The sequence below is a fragment of the Hakea prostrata genome, chromosome 3, assembly GCF_041222555.1.
Source record: "Hakea prostrata isolate BN-2017 chromosome 3, UWA_Hpros_2, whole genome shotgun sequence".
NCBI lineage: Eukaryota > Viridiplantae > Streptophyta > Magnoliopsida > Proteales > Proteaceae > Hakea > Hakea prostrata.
This window is the reverse complement of record NC_142602.1, coordinates 12,935,165-12,957,284: the sequence shown is the minus strand read 5'-3', so window position 1 is coordinate 12,957,284 and position 22,120 is coordinate 12,935,165. Positions and strand designations below refer to the sequence as shown.

Here is a 22,120-nt window from a genome sequence, read left to right as displayed (position 1 = left end):
TGTGAATGTGCAAGTAAAATAATAATATGTGTTGGGCCACATAATTCCTACAGTCTCCCACTTGGCCTAACATAATCCCAAATCCATTACATGTTTTTCAAATACACCAAAAGGCAAACATTTTGAGAAGGGATCAGCCAAGTTTGACTAAGATGGCACTCTCTCAACAGCAACCTTCTGCTTTGTAATCACATCACGAATATAGTGATATCGACCTTTTATATGCTTGGCCCGAGAATGACACTTTGGATCTTTTGTGATTGCAATTGCGGAATTGTTGTCACACAAAAGTGGAATAGGTCTCTTTACACAATCCACTATCAATAATTATGACAGAAACTTTTTAAAATAAACACTTTCTTTGGCAGTTGCATTTAAAGCAATATATTCAGCTTCCATTGTTGACTGAGCAACACATTCTTGTTTCTTATTTTTCCAAGCAATAACACCACCACCCAAAGTGAACACATAGCCAAAGGTTAATTTCCTGCTATCAACACACCCTTGATAATCAGAATTTGAATATCCAATGAGGTCAAGCTTATCAGAATGATAAGCCAATCTAAAGCTTTTTGTTCGCTTAAGATACCTCATTATCCATTGCACACCAACCCAATGCATTATCCTAGGATTACTTTGGAAACGACTGATCATGCCAATTGCAAATACTATGTTTGGATGAGTCCAAATCATTGCATACATCAAGCTTCCCACAACAGATGCATAAGGAAATAATGAATCATTCAATTTGACATTCTTAGACTTAGGACTATCTTCCTTAAAAAGAGGTCTAAGATAGTTATAAGGAATTTTTCCATCCAAGCAGTTAGTCAGATGAAAGCTACTTAGTAAGGTATCAATATACTTTTCTTGAGATAAACTCAAAGTTCTATTTTGACGCTCTCACTCAATTTTGATACATAAAATATATGAGGCTTCACTCAAATCTTTCATCACATAAATGCAAGCTTCAGTAGTGTCTTGGATAAAACCAAAACTAGAAGCTGCAATATGAAACCTTAAATTCCATTGCCTTGAAGCTTGTTTTAAACCATAAATAGATTTCTCTAACTTGCATACTTTTCCTTAATTTCCTTTTGAAACAAAACCTTCAAGTTGTTTCAAGAAAATGTCTTCATCAATATTCCCATTCAACAATGTTGTTTTCACATCCATTTGATAAAGTTCAAAGTCAAAATATGCAACCAACGCCAAAATGCACGGATAGATTGAATTCGCACAACAGGAGAAAAAGTTTCAGTGTAATCAATCCCATACTCTTGAGTGTAGCCTTTAGCAACAAGTCTAGCTTTAAACTTTTCAATGTTACCATTCATATCCTTCTTTCTTTTGAATATCCATTTGCAACCCACAATTTTGGTATTCATTGGATTATTAACTAACTTCCACACACCATTCTTATTCATAGAATCAATTTCATCTTGCATAGAAGTAATCCAATGATGACAATCAATATCTAACATAGCTTGAGAATAGGTCACTGGATCTTCAACAACTTCATTTACACTAATTCTTTCAAAAGTTTCACCTGAATAAACATAATAATCTGACACATATGGAGCTCTAGAAATCCTTTCGCTTCTTCTAATTGGAGGAGAAGGTTCCTTACGATTCTTTGGACTTGATGAAATAATAGGATCTATGGACTCATCACCCAAACTGTTTTGGTGATCTTCAACACCTTCTTCCAACTCTTCCAAAACTCTCTTGTCAGAATCAAAATTGCTCTCACTATCAAACGATCTTCTAAAAAGGTAACATTCCTACTTTCAATTATAACTTGATTTTCAGGATCATATAACTTATAACCTTTGGAAAGATGAGGATACCCAACCATGACACACCTTCTAGTTTCGGATAGCAACTTGTTCCTTTGCGGATCAGGAATGAGAACATGACCAATGCACCCCCACACTCGAATGTGAGCAATACTGGCTTCTTTTCCGTAAAAGGACTTATATAGTGTAGAATCTATAGCTTTGGTGGGAACTCTATTTAGTATATACATAGCAGTATACAAAGCTTCTCCTAAAAAGAAGTAGGCAAATTAGCTCTAGCCATCATAGATCTAACCATAACAAGCAAAGTCCTATTACGCCTTTCTGCAATGCCATTAGCTTCTGGGGTATGAGGAGGAGTTCTAAAATGTCTAATGCCACTTTCTTCACAATACGTCTCAAATTCATCAGATAGATATTCTCCATCTCTATCTGAATGAATTGACTTAATCATTTCTCCTGTCGACTTTTCAACTTCAAGTCGAAATATTTTGAAAAAGTCTAAAGCCTCAGATTTATGTTTCATAAGATATACAAAACCAAATCTGGAAAAATCATCAGTACAAGTTATAAAAATAAAGAAATCCTCCTCTTGCAATGATGTTCATAGGTCCACATACATCAGCATGAACTTTTTCTAAAATATGGGAACACCTTTCACCTTACTTGTAAGATTTCTTAATAATTTTTTTTTCTTCAGAAATACAACTTTCACAAGTTGAGAACTTTTCTAGAGACACTCCAGTCAATTCTATCCCCACTGATGTGTCCTAGCCTCAAATGCCAAAGATATGTGGTATTAGATTTAGCATAAACATCAACATTGCAAACAACATTACCACATAATTGCACTTTATACATATTGTTGTTTCTAAATCCATTTAACACGACCTTATCATCTATATACATTAAAAACCTTTCCAAAATAAAATTCATAACCAAGTTTCTCCAACATAGAGACAGATAATAAGTTTTTCCTTATACAAACAATCAACTAAATTAAAGAATGTTCCATCATTCAACTTTAGCTCAAAAACTCCAACTCCTTCAATTGATGATTTATCATCATTTCCCATATAAATATAGCTTCTCTCATCACTTATTCTCTTAGCCAATCATGCCTCTTCTTCTTTTGGTATTTCTTTGAATTATTGAGCTTATCAACCTTTACTTCAACAACATGAATTGCAAAATCTTTCTTCCTCAATTTAGCATCTTCATGACTAGTAACATTGGATAAAAGATCATCTACAGCCCAACTTAACCCAGACACAAAATAGATTTGTCTCCTAGTTTCATAAGAATCAGACAAAGAAGATAGGATTGTAGAAATCTTAGTTTTGTCATCAACTGGTCTTCCCTGCAAAGCTAATTCATCAACTACTGCAATCATATTATTCACATGTTCTCTAGCATCTCCATCTTCAGATAATTTAGTTCTAATAAATTTCTCCCACAAAACCTCAATGTGTTGGCTAGATTTCTTACACCAAGCATAACAGAACAATCATCTTTAATACAAACAGAGTAATTGTAGAATCCAATAAACAAGTCAATTTCACGCTTCCACTCAGCATAATTGGGTCCAGTCAAGATGCAATTTTTCATGATATCAGACATATTCAGAGAGCTAGAAAAACCAACCATCTGTTATATAACATGTAACATCATGAGGAAACCATGACCCACTTGCACAAAACTATAACATTAACATTGGACACATGTGGCAATCCCAAGTCCTTAGATGTCTCAAACTTTTCCCGTATCTGATGGGCGTAAGGAAAAATTTGATAAGGGAAAAATAAAATTATCATTCATACATGTCTTATCCGATGGGCGTCAACATACAAGAATGATAAATTTATCAATAATCCTAGCTTATCCATGTGATTAACCGATGGGTGTCATCATGTCTAAGCATTTGACAATTGATAAAACATACAAAACTCATGTATTTAAATGCTTAAATCCATGCTCCCACTTAAAGACATCAATGCAACAATCTATAAATCAAATATAAATTCTATTTATGCAAAAGAATTAATATAAGCCAAAAATCAGGAATATTATGGCTTGAAGCCAATATCAATTTGGCTTGAGCCAATTAACATTGATGGCTTGGCTTGACTAAAGCCAATAAGGTGGCTAGTCAATAATAAGTCAACTTAGATGCTTTACGTAAGTGAAGAACCTTTCATTTCTCAAGAAATGAATAAACTTTTCATTAAACAATTATTTTCAAATTTCAAGAAAACATTTATTGCACTAAACGACAAAACATTGAATCAACACAATTTTTTAATCTACTCTTTCAACTTTCCATACGTATGACTCTTGGGATCTCTCTTTTAACCAACAAACAAAACCCAAAGGTCAAAACAATTTAACTTTGGATCAAGACAAGGAATCTTTCAAAGTTATACAAGAACAGTTCATATAAAAATAAAGAACTATGCAGAGCCATCATGCTTGTGCTATTAGAAACACTAGCTAAAAGAGAGATTCAAGAAAAATTAATCTACAAAATAAGAAATTACTATTTGACAAACTCATGATTGAATTAACATACATCTTCGAAGATAAATTCCAACCTTGTAGAGATGATATAAGAAGAAAAAGAAGATTTAGCACCACTGTAGCAAAAGTAAAGGATGAGACTTGAAGATTAACACCACAATAAGAAACACGATCGATGCCAAAGACCTCACAAGCAATCAAGGTGTTCCATACGTATTACTCTTGGGATCTCTCTTTTAACCAACAAACAAAACTCAAAGGTCAAAATAATTTAACTTTGGATCAAAACAAGGAATCTTTCAAAGTTATACAAGAACAGTTCATATAAAAAATAAAGAACCATGATCATTCATACAGTTATAATTCATGTTGTGTGCTATTGCTTGGAAAAGGAAAAAACAAGAATGTGTTGCTCAATCAACAATGGAAGCTGAATATATTGCTTTAAATGCAGCTGCCAAAGAAGGTGTTTATCTAAGAAAGTTTCTGTCAGAATTATTTTCTGAAGCTCAAAATACCAAGTAATGGTATACCTGTCCAGCTGGGGTGAGCACCCTGATTGCTTGTGAGATCCTTGGCATCAAACGTGTTTCTTATTGTGGTGTTTATCTTCAAGTCTCATCCTTCACTTTTGCTACGGTGGTGCTAGATTTTCTTTTTCATTTTATATCTTCTCTACAAGGTTGGACTTTATCTTCGAAGAGGTACGTTAATTCTATCATGAGTTTGTCAAATAGTAATTTCTTATTTTGTAGATTAATTCTTCTTGATTATCTCTTTTAGCTAGTTTTTCTAATAGCACAAACAAGATGGCTCTGAATAGTTCTTTATTTTTATATGAACTGTTCTTGTATAACTTTGAAAGATTCCTTGTCTTGATCCAAAGTTAAATTGTTTTGACCTTTGGGTTTTGTTTGTTGGTTAAAAGAGAGATCCCAAGAGTCATACGTATGGAAAGTTGAAAGAGTAGATTAAAAAATTGTGTTGATTCAATGTTTTGTCATTTAGTGCAATAAATGCTTTCTTGAAATTTGAAAATAATTGTTTAATGAAAAGTTTATTCATTTCTTGATAAATGAAAGGTTTCTTCACTTACGTAAAGCATCTAAGTTGACTCATTATTGACTAGCCACCTTATTGGCTTGAGTCAAGCCAAGCCATCAATGTTAATTGGCTCAAGCCAAATTGATATTGGCTTCAAGCCATAATATTCCTGATTTTTGGCTTATATTAATTCTTTTGCATAAATAGAATTTATATTTGATTTATAAATTGTTGCATTGATGTCTTTAAGTGGGAGCATGGATTTAAGCATTTAAATATATGAGTTTTGTATGTTTTATCAATTGTTCAATGCTTAGACATGATGACACCCATTGGTTAATCATATGGATAAGCTAGGATTATTGATAAATTTATCATTCTTGTATGTCGACGCCCATCAGATAAGACATGTATGAATGATAATTTTCTTTTGTTTTTCACTTACGCCCATCGGCTAAAGGAATGTTAAAAAAAAAAATTGATGTGGTTCTTAGATTATCGAATTTTTCCTTACGCCCATCGGATATGGGAAAAGTTTGAGACATCTAAGGACTTGGGATTGCCACATGTGTCAAATGTTAATGTCATAGTTTTGTGCAAGTGGGTCACGGTCTCCTCATTATGTTACATGTCATATAACAGATGGCCGGTTCTTCTAGCTCTCTGTATATGTTTGATATCATGAAAAATTGCATCTTGACCGGACCCAATTATGCTGAGTGGAAGCGCAGAATTGACTTGTTTATTGGATTCTACAATTACTCTGTTTGTATTAAAGAGAATAGTCCTTCTATGCCTAGTACCCAATCTTCTAAGACTGTAAAGGATGCTTATAAGTTCTGGATTGAGGCTGTTAATAAAGTGAAGTATCTGATGTTGGGTTATATGATGGATTTTCTTATGGTGGGTTACATGAATAGTCCCTTTGCTAAGGCTATTTTAGGTAGTCTTGAATTGAAGTTTGGTAAGAAATCTAGCCAACACATTGAGGTTTTGTGGGAGAAATTTATTAGAACTAAATTATCTGAAGATGGAGATGCTAGAGAACATGTGAATAATATGATTGCAGTAGTTGATGAATTAGCTTTGCAAGGAAGACCAGTTGATGATAAAACTAAGATTTCTACAATCCTATCTTCTTTGTCTGATTCTTATAAAACAATGAGACAAATCTATTTTGTGTTTGGGTTAAGTTGGACTGTAAATGATCTTTTATCCAAGGTGAAAGGTGTTCCCATATTTTAGAAAAAGTTCATGTTGATGTATGTGGACCTATGAACATCATTGCAAGAGGAGGATTTCGTTACTTCATAACTTTTACTGATGATTTTTCCAGATTTGGTTTTGTATATCTTATGAAACATAAATCTGAGGCTTTAGACTTTTTCAAAATATTTCAACTTGAAGTTGAAAAGTCGACAGGAGAAATGATTAAGTCAATTCATTCAGATAGAGATGGAGAATATCTATCTGATGAATTTGAGAAGTATTGTGAAGAAAGTGGCAAGACATTTTAGAACTCCTCCTCATACCCCAGAAGCTAATGGCATTGCAAAAAGGCGTAATAGGACTTTGCTTGATATGGTTAGATCTATGATGGCTAGAGATAATTTGCCTACTTCTTTTTGGGAGAATCTTTGTATACTGCTATGTATATACTAAATAGAGTTCCCACCAAAGCTATAGATTCTACACCATATAAGTCCTTTTAAGGAAAAGAAGCCAGTATTGCTCACATTCGAGTGTGGGGGTGCATTGGTCATGTTCTCATTCCTGATCAACATAGGAACAAGTTGCTTTCCAAAGGTTATAAGTTATATGATCTTGATAATCAAGTTATAATTGAAAGTAGAAATGTTACCTTTTTAGAAGATCGTTTTGATAGTGGGAGCAATTTTGATTCTGACAAAAGAGTTTTGGAAGAGTTGGAAGAAGGTGTTGAAGATCACCAAAACAGTTTGGGTGATGAGTCCATAGATCCTATTGTTTCATCAAGTCCAAAGAATCGTAAGGAACCTTCTCCTCTAATTAGAAGAAGCGAAAGGATTTCTAGAGCTCCATATGTGTCAGATTATTATGTTTATTCAGGTGAAACTTTTGAAAGAGTTAGTGTAAATGAAGTTGTTGAAGATCCAGTGACCTACTCTCAAGCTATGTCAGATATTGATTGTCATCATTGGATTACTGCTATGCAAGATGAAATTGATTCTATGAATAAGAATGGTGTGTGGAAGTTAGTTAATAATCCAATGAATACCAAAATTGTGGGTTGCAAATGGATATTCAAAAGAAAGAAGGATATGAATGGTAATATTGAAAAGTTTAAAGCTAGACTTGTTGCTAAAGGCTACACTCAAGAGTATGGGATTGATTACACTGAAACTATTTCTCCTGTTGTGCGAATTCAATCTATCCGTGCATTTTGGCGTTGGTTGCATATTTTGATTTTGAACTTTATCAAATGAATATGAAAACAACATTCTTGAATGGGAATATTGATGAAGACATTTTCTTGAAACAACCTGAAGGTTTTGTTTCAAAAGGAAATGAAGGAAAAGTATGCAAGTTAGAGAAATCTATTTATGGTTTAAAACAAGCTTCAAGGCAATGGAATTTAAGGTTTCATATTGCAGCTTCTAGTTTTGGTTTTATCCAAAACACTACTGAAGCTTGCATTTATGTGATGAAAGATTTGAATGTTAGGTATCAAAATTGAGCGAGAGCGTTAAAATAGAACTTTGAGTTTATCTCAAGAAAAGTATATTGATACCTTACTAAGTAGGTTTCATATGACTAACTGCTTGAATGGAAAAATTCCTTAAAACTATCTTAGTCCTCTTTCTAAGGAAGATAGTCCTAAGTCTAAGAATGTCAAATTGAATGATTCATTATTTCCTTATGCATCTGCTGTAGGAACCTTGATGTATGCAATGATTTGTACTCGTCCAGACATAGCATTTGCAGTTGGCATTATCAATCGTTTCCAAAGTAATCCTGGGAGAATGCATTGGGTTGATGTGCAATGGATAATGAGGTATCTTAAGCGAACGAAAGGCTTTAGATTGGCTTATCATTCTGATAAGCTTGACCTCATTGGATATTCAGATTCTAATTATCAAGGGTGTGTTGATAGCAGAAAATCAACCTCTGGCTATGTGTTCACTTTGGGTGGTGGTGTTATTGCTTGGAAAAGTAAAAAACAAGAATGTGTTGCTTAGTCAACAATGGAAGCTGAATATATTGCTTTAAATGCAGCTGCCAAAGAAGGTGTTTATCTTAGAAAGTTCTGTCAGAATTATTTTCAGAAGCTCAAAATACCAAGTAATGGTATACCTGTCCAGCTGGGGTGAGCACCCTGATTGCTTGTGAGATCCTTGGCATCGAACGTGTTTCTTATTGTGGTGTTTATCTTCAAGTCTCATCCTTCACTTTTGCTACAGTGGTGTTAGATCTTCTTTTATTCTTATATCATCTCTACAAGGTTGGAACTTATCTTCAAAGAGGTATGTTAATTCTATCATGAGTTTGTCAAATAGTAATTTCTTATTTTGTAAATTAATTCTTCTTGATTCTCTCTTTTTAGCTAGTTTTTCTAATAGATTCTCTTTAGCTCCTTGAACCCCTGCAAGGTATTGGAAACATGCGCAGTTGCTCCAGAATCAGCCCACCAAGATCCAGATTTAATAATTGTAGTGTTAATTTCATCTAGGATCAAGGTTGCAAACATACCTTGAGGTTGCTTACCATTAGACCTCAAAAAAGAGTAACATTGAGACTTTTTATGTCTAGGCTTCTTGCAAAAATAGCAAACAACTTGCCTTGACTTAAATTCAATATCCTGTCTCACATTAGTTCTCTTATTCTTTTGCCAATTATGCCTCTTGTTGTTAAGCCTCTTCTGGTATTTCTTTGAATTATTGGGCTTATCAACCTTTTCTTCAACAGCATGAATTGCAAAATCTTTCTTCCTCAATTTAGCATCTTCATGACCAGTAACCTTGGATAAAAGATCATCTACAGTCCAACTTAACCCAGACACAAAATAGATTTTTCTCACAGTTTCATAAGAATCAGGCAAAGAGGATAGGATTGTAGAAATCTTAGTTTTATCAACTGGTCTTCCCTGCAAAGCTAATTCATCAGCTACTGCAGTCATATTGTTCACATGTTCTCTAGCATCTCCATCTTCAGATAATTTAGTTCTAGTAAATTTCTCCCATAAACCCTCAATGTGTTGGCTAAATTTCTTACCAAACTTCAATTCAAGACTATCTAAAATAACCTTAGCAAAGGGACTATTGATATAACCCACCAGAAGAGAATCCATCATATAACCCAACATCAGATACTTCACTTTATTATCAGCCTCAATCCAGAACTTATAAGCAGCCTTTGCAGTCTTTAGAAGATTTGACACCAGGCATAGCAGAACAATCATTTTTAATACAGAGTAATTGTAGAATCCAATAAACAAGTCAATTCTACGCTTCCACTCAGCATAATTGGGTCCAGTCAAGATGCAATTTTTCATGATATCAGACATATTCAGAAAGCTAGAAGAACCGGCCATCTGTTATATAACATGTAACATAATGAGGAGACCATGACCCACTTGCACAAAACTATAACATTAACATTGGACACATGTGGCAATCCCAAGTCTTTAGATGTCTCAAACTTTTCCCGTATCTGATGGGCGTAAGGAAAAATTCGATAAGGGAAAAACAAAAGAAAATTATCATTCGTACATGTCTTATCCGATGGGCATCGACATACAAGAATGATAAACTTATCAATAATCCTACCTAGCTCATCCATGTGATTAACCGATGGGTGTCATCATGTCTAAGCATTGGACAATTGATAAAACATACAAAACTCATATATCTAAATGCTCAAATCCATGCTCCCACTCAAACTAATCAATACAACAATTTATAAATCAAATATAATTTATGATTTTATTAACAATTGAAGTAGGAACAATATAAATTCAATTTATGCAAAAGAATTAATATAAGCAAAAAAACAGGAATATTATGGCTTGAGTCATACACATAAATATGGCTTTAAAAATATCAATTTGGCTTGAGCCAATTAACCTTAATGGCTTGGCTTGGCTTGACTCAAGCCAATAAGGTGGCTAGACAATAATGAGTCAATTTTGATGATTTATGTAAGTGAAGAAACCTTTCATTTCTCAAGAAAGGAATAAACTTTTCATTAAACAACTATTTTCAAATTCCAATAGAGCATTTATTACACTAAATGACAAAACATTGAATCAACTAAATTTTAAATTTACTCTTTCATCTTCCCATACGTATGACTTTTGGGATCTCTCTTTTAACCAACAAACAAAAAACCAAAGGTCAAAACAATTTAACTTTGGATAAAAACAAGGAATCTTTCAAAGTTAAACAAGAACTGTTCATATAAAAATAAGAGCAAATTGCATGGGCACCCCAAAATGAAAGCCTAAAAACACTGACACCCCACTTTATGTTTAAAAAACACATAGGTCCTATTCTGTTAGAATGATTATTAATTGATTAGTCATATTTTTAGAAAGACTATTATACCCTTGACTATTAAGGAACGAAAAACTGGTTAAATCGTTGGAAAATCGAAACCATTTTCCGGCGAATCAAACGACGTTGAAGGAGAAGGAGTAGCAGCGGCAGTGCTCAAACGATGTTGAAGGAGAAGAAGAAGAAGAAAGAAAGAGAGAAAGAAACAGGGTAGCAGCGGCGTTGATGGAGGGTTCTGCATCAGCGATTTTCGCACCCTGCTCGCAATCTCTTCAGGTTGGAGGCAAGGAACATTATTTCGCCGAAAATCGGTAGTTTCGCTGTGACAACTTCTTCACCTCATCTTGTAGCTTCTTTGCAGGCTCTGCAGCTTCTCGTGCCTTTTCACTCGCCAATATCGCCTCTTCCTCTGCCTTGGCCTTTGCCAAATCTTCTGCATACGCTTTCCTCCTTCCATCCTCAGGTATCGCACCCAACAGCTCAGCTATGGATTTCTGTGGCGCTGATGGATCCGTAGACACTTGAACCACCTGAAAACTAATCTGAATTAGCTCAAGCAATCCAATCCTTTGAAAGTGGAGATCAAACGCATGTGTCTCAACACTTTACCTTATTCTCCGCCATGGCTGTATTGGACAATACATCAGCTATAAGCGACTTATAGCTAGCTGTGACTTGGCTACCTACTGGACCAAATATTACTCTATTAGCAGAGATGATGCATATACATTTTATAGGAAAAAAAGAAGCAAAAACGAATATAAATTCCATGTTTATTACATTATTTTGAGGTCGTTGGCTCCGGAGACCCCTTCGGCTGAGACGACGAGATTGTAGGAACTCTCAGGGGAGAAATCCTCTGTGAGGCTAGTCTTGATTAGGGTATAAGCAACGTCCGTCTGAACCACCTCTTGCAAGAACTCTGCCACCGTCAATGGCTGCGATTGGGGGGAAAAGATGTTTCCGAAGAAAGATGAAATGCCGTCCAAAAAGTTGTAAGTCGACGATCGCCCTGAAATTGATCTACCCTCGTATGCAATGGCGACATGGCCAACTCCGGCCAACTTGGCTCCACATCAGGAAGTTTTCGGTAGTTTCATTGACCATCGAAAGAAAAATCAGATCGAAACGGAGGTGGGAATATGGGATTAGAGATCTCTCAATTATCATCCATGTCTCCTTGTACAAAGAAAATGGAATTGAAATGAAAAAGAAACAGAACAGAAAAAGATCTGGGAAATTTAATGTTCATAAAAAGATCTGCTATTCAAAATTGAATCCATAATTGTGCGCATGGAGGAGAGAAGAGAAATTAGAAGTTTAGAGATGAAATTGGGGCTTACTTGCGACAAGGGAAGGCCATCAAGCTCGAGATGCCGGTGTGCACAGAGAAGCTACCAGGTATAGTCCACCGCACGGGTGATAACTCCTGCCTGGAGCGACACCGGAATGAGGTGGACGTTTGCCAGGTCGAATTTGGGGCTGCTAACGGCGAGTTTGAGGCTGGCAATTCAAAGTAGTAGGATCATGGCGAGACCAGAAAACAGAGAGAAGAGTGGTGCAGAGGCACACAGCGGGATCGAATTGAACCTTGACGATCTCGGCATGGTTGGTGGTTCCGCTGCAAACCAGTTCGTATGAGGGATCTGGAACGTGACCCTGTGAATATCCAACCTCCGTCTTCACCACCCCTTCAACGCGTTGAAATGCGAGCTCCACTCCCCGAAGCACCCGGCGCCGAAACTGCGAGAACTCGAGACTTGGCCGCTCCGGTGATCTGTATCGAGATCAAGCGCTGAAGTTGAAGGAGAAGAAGAAGAAAGAGAGAGAGAGAGAGAGAGAGAGAGAAACAAACTGAGGACAAGGGTATTTTTGGAATTAAAAAAAATTTAACAGTGGATTGACAGTTTCACTAACTGAATGGACTAGTGTGTTTATTGAATTGGGGTGTTTGTGTTTTTTAAACATAAAGTGGGGTGTCAGTGCTTTAATGCTTCCATTTTGGGGTGCCAGTGCAATTTGCTCAAAAAAGAACTATGCAGAGCCATCTTGCTTGTGCTATTAGAAAAACTAGCTAAAAGAGATAATCAAGAAGAATTAATCTACAAAATAAGAAATTACTATTTGACAAACTCATGATAGAATTAACATACCTCTTCGAAGATAAATTCCAACCTTGTAGAGAAGATATAAAATGAAAAAGAAAATCTAGCACCACCGTAGGAAAAGTGAAGGATGAGACTTGAAGATTAAAACCACAATAAGAAATGCGTTTGATTCCAAGGATCTCACAAGCAATCAGGGTGCTCACCCCAGCTGGACAGCTATACCATCACTTGGTATTTTGAGCTTCTGAAAATAATTATTATCCCTTTGCATGTGTGACTTTGAGATTTATATATCTCTAGGGTGGAGATGACCAGCCATAAAGTCCACCCTAAGTGAGATGCTAGCCCACTAATGCTCATATCCAGAATGCCCTTAAAGCTTACCTTGCCAATTACTAGAAAGCCCCCCAAAAGAATTAGGGAACAAAATTACAAAACTGCCATTAATAAAACAAAACAAATTGGTTTTGCAAAAAATAGAGAAGAAAATAGACAAAATTTTTACTAATAAATAAACACAAATTTGCAAAACCATTTTATTAATAAATTCTTTCAAAAAGCAGTTTGTAGGTACGCGTACACTTTCGTAATTGTCAAGTCACTGGCAATGGAGCACTAGTCACTAAGATCAACACTCAACGTACACATAATCTTTACATGGATGGACTCCACTGATTCAAAGTGTACCAACCATAGAGAGACAGGGAAAAGATCTAAAGTAGTGCAGATGCGGGGAAATCCAAATTGTAAAACCCATGGCTTCTGAGGGAAATAAAAAGATAACGCAGTGTTAATAAAAATTAGAAAGAGAGAAAAACGGGTGAGGTGTTCATCCCCTTGCTCCAATATTGAGAGGAAAGTAGGAAGATTATTTTCCTGTGGAGTAACTGAACCATTGTCAGCCTATAGTCAAAGTGCACATTTGCACACTATAATCCTTGAGGATTGACTTAAGAAACGGAGAAATTCTCTTATGTGAGACCAAACGGAGAAAGGAAACGCTCAGTCTTCAAATATTCTCAAGAGGAAACACTCAGTCTTCAAATATTTATCAAAGCAAGTCAAGAGAAACAACTAAACATCACATATGACCTTGTTGAGCAAGAACAACAGCAACACACACAGCAGAGTCAAGAAAATGGTTTGTGTCCTTGAGAACTTGGTATTGGAGCCCAACTTAATTGATCAGCCAAGAAACCAAGTTGGACCAAGATCTCATTCAGTTCTCGATCTAAGGTTGACATAAGTGTACAATATCACCATGGACATGAAATAAATCTACAAGGGAAGTGAGTGAAAATTCATAGATGAAATTTCAATTAGAAGAACATGACAAGAAAATGACATCAATAAGGCAAAACATATTTTATCACAGAAAAAAGAGCTTACAGCAGGTTCTTATAGCTGCCATGTTATTCAGCAAACATCAGGAAGCAGAATAAATTACACATAGCTATTAATTTGAAATTAGAATATAAGAATCTGACTTGAGAAAGAAATATCAGGAGCTATTATTAGAATATAAGAATCTAACATAGCAAGTGAATATCGATCCAACTCGAAAAAGAAATATCAAGAACTATTGCTTCAGGGACGAATAGATTCCAAGTTTAAAGAAATTGATATGATGAGTAGGCGCATTATTCCTTCCATAAAATTAATCACATAGTATGTAAATTTTGTAAAGCACAAAAATAAGCACACATGCACACCCACAATTACAATCATGAAACTTGAGAAAGAAACTAACTAACGTAAAAACGTAGAACAGTGGGCTTGACCAGCCTTGTATTGTGCTTAAATTCATAGTAGTTTCCACGCTTCTCCATGGATTCGCTTGAGCGAATGGTTTTAAGGTTCCGTTGTCAGCACCTTGAAAGAAGATGTGCCAGTCAAATAACAAAGATACTCTAGAGCAAAGACAACCTTACAAAGAATAGTATATAATCTTGTTGAGGATTTTACCAGATGAAGGGACAGTTTCAAAAATCTCGTACTGTTTCCACATTGTTTGCCTGTATTTCTCTCTTGTCATATTTCAATCTATTCTATGGGGTTTCCTGAATATCTCTTCCTCTCCTAGCTTGTGTAGAAGATTTATGAATTTCCCTTCTAAGCTGTGAAATTCGAGATACCAACAGGTAGAGAGAGAACATTAGGCCTATTATTTCAAATTTTCTCAGAAACATGTTCTGTTTTGGAGAAGGATAAGCATCAAAGCGGTGGGTATAAAATGATAGTCAATACTATCATGGTCAAAAATAATATGGAAGCCAAGTATGGGAAAACCAACCATATCATGGTCATTGACCTGTGCTTCAACATCATCTCTGTCATACTACTCTTCATCCAGCTCATCCACAACATCAGCCACATCTCCTTCGTTATCCATGTAATCAAATTCTACCCCTTGATAATAGGACATGCTACATCTGTATCAGAATAAGGAATCGTTTAAGATTCATTCAACCAAAAAGAACCATATGAGGACTGACAGTATTTGGACACATCCTCAATGAAACAAGATGGCAGATGCAAAATCTTCTCTTGACATATTACTATGGACCACGTTCTCAATGCTAACCTTAGGAAGTTAGCAGCTTAGACTAAAGGTAGCTAACATATGTTGAGTGACTGACAGTAAACACATGCACATATTTCTTTAGTTGTTGAACTATTCTGTCTCTATTATGTAAAACATAAAAAAGTAGGAACAATAGCAGGGAGAGTTCAAAGTTTGGTTTATTTTGTTTCGTTTTCATTTTTCCACTTTGCAAACCAATGATCACCAAAAACCCCAATAACTGAGATGCAGAAATTAACAAAACAGATCTGCTAGAGCCTTATCTAGTAACTACCAAGACATACAACATTAAAAAATAATAACAATAAATAAAAATAAAATAAAGGTCTTACCTTATATCCTTTAAAGTGGGAAAAGCTCGACAACTTTAGTTTTAACCAAAACAGAGAAAAGAGGGATGGGGCAAGGAAGAATGCATCGATGTTTTTAAGTTATATGGACAAGTTTGGGTCATCTGCTGTGTGTTAAAGAGCCATTTTCAGAGCAGTTAATTTGCACTATTACAACCTATTGGTTCTGGTCGTGGGTCTCAAACCTTGAAACTGAATTGTATTTGCCCCTCCCAGACACCACAGTAGCTGGATCTCATGTGTAGATGCTCTCCAATGTTCCAAGTCTCTCTCTACAGCCATAGCTAGTGCACAAACTGTATCATATGTCAATGACCCATAGAGACCTGGTTCAGATATTTCTCTATATGACTTGCTTGATGAATAAAACCTTCTTTTCCATCTGACTTTGAATTCTTCAAGCTCTCTCGACTTTGGAACATATGGTCTTACACCCAATACAACTTTCCATTGATTTCGGTACCCGTTTGAGGTTCTTTTGCAAGGAAACTGGAAAACAGTCACCTGGGTTCTGCCATAAGTTGCTTTTTTCAGTCCAAGGAATGTGCAGCTTCTAATTTGGAATTCCGCAGTCAAATTCCTATGCCTCTGCATCGGACACGGAAAACTGTGTCTGTACAAGATGGAAAAACAGGCTTAGAAGTACACAATAACAATGCACAATAGAGGCTGAAAATAAAGAAGATAAGTACGGGGATATAGCCATGGAATCACCACTAATCAACATAATGAATCACCACAGTAAGGGAACTATAAGCCAGAAATCCATAATCTTATTCAACATAAATTAGATGTAGACTTTTAGGAGTATTTAAAGTAAATTCGAACTTCAATCATATCAGTTTAGAAAATCAGGAGGTAGTAGTCGGTCCTAAATTACAACCTAAGATACTTTTACAAAACCAATGGTGGAACCTGAACCTAGTACGTTCCATGTTGAACCTACTTACTGTGGCTATGCTTACCGTACTTCTACAACGTTCAGCACCAAAGGCGAAGGCTGCAAAGAAGTAAAGCGCTGCACTTTCTCTCCATTCTCCGGTTCTCTCGCTCTACTTCACTTTCTTTGATTTTCCCCTTAATTAGTATCACACTCTTCCAAATAGTTGAGTCTAGAAAGACCAGTGGAGTTGTCAATCATGTCTGAAACAATAAAATAATGCAGAGTAGCAATGATCAAAGTTCCTGAGTTCTTTCTTTCCTTCTAAGCTTCAGAGTTGATCACAGACTAAAAACTTGATGTTACTGTTGTGGGTTTTTTCCCCTTTTTTTTTTTCAAAATTTTAAAATATTAAAATCTACTTTGGTAGAGAAGGGAAGAAAGGAGCTGACCTGGATAAAACCACCTGTCACATCAAGTGCAGATAAACCCATCATGTTTTTTTGGAAAGACAGAATTAGTAGTTTCTATTTTTTTAAGTTAAAAAAATGAGAAATAAGAGAGCCAGTGTTTTTTTTGGTAAAGAGAGAGCCAGTGTTGGAAGGGCAGGCCTGGCACAATGGTGGAGTCTCTCCATTGTGCGCTGGAGGTTGTGGGTTCGAATCAGCCTCTCTGCAAAGAAAAAGCAGGGGTAAGGCTGCCTAGAAAGTCCCTTCCCCAGAGCCCACAGTGTGGGAGCTTCGGCACTGGGTACGCCCTTTTTTAGAGAGCCAGTGTTGAAGCTTGAAATGCACTGATTTTGACATCTATTTAACAAAAGGATATGACGTTGAACACGTGGATTCCTCTTTCAGATCAAGAGAGAAAAGGAACAGCTGGTTTCCTAATTCATTTAACGGATATTTTTTTTAACTAGTAAAAACGCACGTGCATATGCACGTGTTTTGTGATTTCCTATATAACATTAAGCATTTTTTTTTCTTCAAATATTTAGTTGCATTTTGGAAAACATACTTATTAATCTACTTATTTTTATAAATAGTGTAGCATATTGAGATCTTAGACAATAGTTGTAGTTTTATAAAGAGCAAATTAGTGTCAACAACCACAGTTTTGCATCAATCAAAACCAAGTATCAATTTATTAGTATTTTCATTATGATGTATATGATTTGATAAAAATGATTCTAAGGGAATGTTGGCATAGGAATATCAAATAAAACATGTAGGGGATTCAATGATTCGGGACACAATTGGTTTATATGTCCTCAAATTTGATAAGAAAGTTCAGCAGAATAATGGCTATAGAGTCATAAAAGCAGGTTTCATGTTATGATATATTATTCAAGGGCACTCCTCCATACCCAGCTTGAATGATATTACCTGGCTTCTAAGATGAACTATCGACATTTATTTTGAACCAGCTACTGATAAGAGGATCTCATTTTATATGAGATAGACTGCAGATCCTATTCGGTGTTGTACTGCCCAAATTAAATTTTCATATTCTACTGCTTGTATTTAAGACAGATATACAATTTGGTGAGCTGTCAAAGCATTTCTTCCATGAGATATTTAATTGAAACTTTTTCAAATTAACCACGTTGCGTTGGAGATTAAAGCAATGAGGAAATTCCTTTAATCTTGGTTGGAGCTTGAGTAACTCAATAAATCTTGAATGTGTTCTTGAGTTGGTCTATGGTCTACCAACATACCAGTTAATAGACAAAAGAAACCAAACCTTTTCACTAAGAGGGCATTTAAAAAAGATGTGACCTGGGGTGGCTATAGAGGGTTTGCAAAGAGCACACATATCCCAAACGTTACAACCTTTTCTAACCAAAAGATCTGAAGATGGTAGTTTTCGTAGCAGAATTTTCCAAAGAACCTAGATCGGAGGGTAGACTTTGGTACGCCATAAGGAAAACCATACTTTAGGATCAAAGCTATTTGAATTCAAGCTATCCAATCTATAGGCTGAAGCCACCGAAAAGTTACATGAAAGAAAGAAGTAATAGCTTTGATTGGAGGCTGAAGCCACTGAAAAGGCCCCCCCTTTTCTCTGATCTTCCCTTTCACACCCACTGAACCTCTTCCATACTATCACTTGTGACTGCAACATTGCAAACAATTGTTGCTGAAGCCCAGAAGACACTCTTCATTCAAGCTCTTAACTGCTTCTGCTGATCCTCATCAGAAGAATCGGCGCACATTTATGCTGCCTGTTCCGATCCTGCTGCCTGCAGCAATCAAACCAGCCTTGGATTGAAGATTGGGTTCTGTTCCAGCATGACTTTTGAAGAGTGTGATCCCACTCAATCCCACTTTGGATCCTTGTGGCTGGCTGCATTATTTTGGAGCCCTAACTTTCTTGTTTCATCACGATTTAAATCTCCTCTGCTGCTCACTAGAATTGAACCGAACTTGCAGCAAAGATGTATCACATCAAGGATTACACTCTTTGGAGCCAAACACAGTGGTGGTTTGCAAGTTATCCCATAACCTTCTATCTTGGTGTCACCTTCATACCTCAAACTCTCCAATGGAATTGACTGAAATTTGGAGGAAGGGTTCTCCTCACTTTCATGTACACCAGACCTGAATTTTACACAGTTATTACGGACTGTTTTGGTTAGAATTAAAGTTTCTACTCAAGAGTTTTTTATACTGGATTCATGGGTGTATCTGGGGTTAGGTCAACCCTAATCTAGTCTTACATTAATATTGGTACCTCCCTGAAACAGTATACATATTGGGCTCATACACTCAATATGTATCCAGACTTACACCGGCTGTAATTCCATCTGTACGCAAATGTGCACATAATGGATTAGGATTCCTTGCAAGGGGCAGAAAACCAGTGCCGCACAGGTTGTTAGCATCAGGAAATAAAGGGACGGTAAGATAAGAGAGATCATGGCTTGGATTAAGAATCCGGATCAGCGACCCTGACGCTTCCTAACCACAAAGATCAGTGGGGCCCACGGTGAAAAACACTTTTTGGAAGGAAAAAATAAATAAAAAAAAACCAGTGGGACCCACTGGTTTTTGTGGTCAGGAAGCCATCGGGGAGCACTCTGTGCTCCCCCGACGAGGAGATGATCCGGATTCTTGGATTAAAACCTATTCTAGTAAGAAGAATAAGAAAATGGTGAACCCAATGCTGAAGGCTTCTGCACAAGTAGAGTGGGGGGCGGGGTGAATTGCAGCCTTACCCCAGCAGCTTTTTCTTTCTTTTCTCTTTTCCTTTTTCTTTTTTTATTTTTTTTTATTGTGTTGGGGGGGGGGGGAGGGTGTTTTGAGAGGCTGTTTCGATGCCTTGATCTCACACTGCAGTACTGCACCAACCACTGAACAAACGTCCGCCCCTAGTAAGAAGAACCTAGATTGCAAATACTTTGGTAGTATATTTTCTAAATTTGAAGTTCTTCCTTTATTGGTTATAATCCTATAATTCCTTCATTTCAAGCTCTGTTACAAAATTCAATGTGAAACCTTATTTTTAATAGATAAAACTACTGTTTTATATTGAAATTTAGACCCTACCAATCTCTGAACTTGCTAAATTGAATGCTTCCAGCTTTAAAGCCCAACTTATATTTGACCACAAGACAAATTATACTTCTCCGACATGATTCTCAGGGTTCACAAACAACCCACATGCACGTCCAATAGCTTACACATATTTTCTTTTTTATTCCCTCCACCAAGGGAGAACCATATTCATCACACCAACAATGAACAAACATGCACTAAGACTGTAGACACGCAAAAGTACAAGCCAAAGGGATGAACAAATTGTTCCTTTCTACTAATAGTGCACATCATTAATAATGAGTATTTTATAGTACAGAGAGATGAGATGTCTCACCACTTCTTCCTCCTCTTGATTGATTAATGTTTTCGACATGCTCAAGAAATGGGCTTGCTTTTCTAGCTGATACCTAGAATTATCCAAATAAGGAGTTGTATATAATATAGTAGATTCAATAAACTCCCCTAAGATAACATTCTCTAAATTAAATTAGACTGCTAATCCTAATGAAGAACTGGAAGGATCGAGCATTTGATTTAGGGTATGAATTTCCTTTTGCCACAGCTCTTAGTGTTGAAAGATATATATTTCTATATGCAGCTTTCAAAACTGGGTAAGTAAACGACGATCTTAACCAATTCGGATGCGTCATTATGAACAAGAAGGATATGGATTACTACTTCCGTTTTGCTCAGACATATATTCCATGGAAAGGAAAGCAGTATTGTGAAATAATTCAAACCCATAATCCAAAAAGTAGTCAAATATTTCATTCTGTTACCAGAAAAAATAAATAAACCCTAGAAAATTTGCTTTCTGTATAGATTGAATACACCACAATACAGCTAAAACCCTAACACCTAATCAACCCGATACAGAAAACAATCATAGTAAACCTAGACTAAATCTGAATAATGCAACGAAACCCAATAGATGAGCAAGCTTCCCTGACCTGGGAGGATCAAAATCATCACTTGGGAGGAGAGGGATGTGAAAGTGGCGGGGTTCCGAGCAAACTGGCCTGTTGCATTTCAAGGTCGTTCAACTGCTGCTCTCTATCCGTCTCTATGATAAGAGGAACCACCAGAATCAGGAAAGTCGTTCCTGCAATCCAGGCTGCTTTGCCGGTACTCTTGAGGAGCTTCTTTGTGACGAATGCTGCGTCGGAGACCACTCTCTTTCCATGATAAACCACTGGGGATTGAGAACTAGTGCTGGAAACCCGAGTTAGTGTACCATCATCGCTGCCTTTGCTCCTACTGTTTTGAGACGCCATGCCGAGAGAGAGAGAGAGAGAGTGCAAGAGAGACCGGACCTGGCGATATGAAGAAATATAAGAAGCTTCGGTACCTCTGGATTGGAACCGGAGAAACCTCACCATTATACAACCCACATGATTTAATCCAAACTTATTTGTTGGATTCAAACTTCAAGAATCTCTAGAACCCTAGCCGCCTTCTTAGTCTTACCCAACTTACAGAGTCCCCGAATCATGCTTGTGCAGGGAATTATATCTGGGATGTCACCTTGACACACCATGCCCTCCATTTTCGTCCAGATCCCCATTTCTCAAATAATGACCAGAAGCTAAACGGGAATGACCATTTTCCGCATGCCCATGAGGGCTTTTTAGCGCATTCGATACTTTACCATTGAAGCTATTAAAAACCTGATTGCTCTTATTCTTTCCAGATCGATTGTATTTTCTCAGCTTAGAAGCAGGGGATATAACAGAGCAAGCGGCCTTATACCCTGTAAAAACCTTCGGGCAGA

General features: G+C 36.5%; 2 protein-coding genes across 5 annotated transcripts in view; both read right to left on the bottom strand.

Annotated features, from left to right (window-relative positions):
- Positions 1–22,120, bottom strand: part of LOC149020870 (mitochondrial import receptor subunit TOM9-2-like) — a 26,823-nt gene extending 4,703 nt beyond the window's left edge. Inside the window, exons 1-4 of one of the 4 annotated variants that reach the window (XM_089149093.1) lie at positions 21,300–22,120; positions 16,119–16,546; positions 15,293–15,431; positions 14,754–15,116 (exon numbers count right to left, since the gene is read on the bottom strand). In XM_089149093.1, coding sequence (XP_089005219.1) covers positions 21,318–21,728 — 411 coding nt within the window. In that variant the 5' untranslated portion in view covers positions 21,729–22,120 and the 3' untranslated portion in view covers positions 14,754–15,116; positions 15,293–15,431; positions 16,119–16,546; positions 21,300–21,317. Of the gene's footprint in view, positions 1–14,753; positions 15,117–15,292; positions 16,547–21,299 lie in introns of those variants that run through there. The other 3 variants (XM_089149092.1, XM_089149094.1, XM_089149095.1) reach the window with 3 other exon arrangements.
- On the bottom strand, positions 10,410–14,410 carry LOC149020871 (protein PLASTID TRANSCRIPTIONALLY ACTIVE 16, chloroplastic-like). The gene is made up of 4 exons (XM_089150959.1): positions 14,389–14,410; positions 11,672–11,960; positions 11,501–11,570; positions 10,410–11,421 (listed from the first exon to the last, which is right to left on the bottom strand). The coding sequence occupies exons 1-4, from the start codon at positions 14,408–14,410 to the stop codon at positions 11,185–11,187; spliced, it is 618 nt and encodes a 205-aa protein (XP_089007085.1). The 3' UTR covers positions 10,410–11,184.

Excerpts from the sequence above, each read along its gene's own strand:
- LOC149020871 (XM_089150959.1), bottom strand. The coding sequence starts at position 14,410 with ATGGCAGCTATAAGAACCTGCT. Across the intron at positions 11,961-14,388 it reads GGCAGCTATAAGAACCTGCT|CCAAGTTGGCCGGAGTTGGC; the intron begins GTAAGCTCTTTT and ends CCTGATGTGGAG. Across the intron at positions 11,571-11,671 it reads GCCAACGACCTCAAAATAAT|CCAAGTCACAGCTAGCTATA; the intron begins GTAATAAACATG and ends TCCAGTAGGTAG.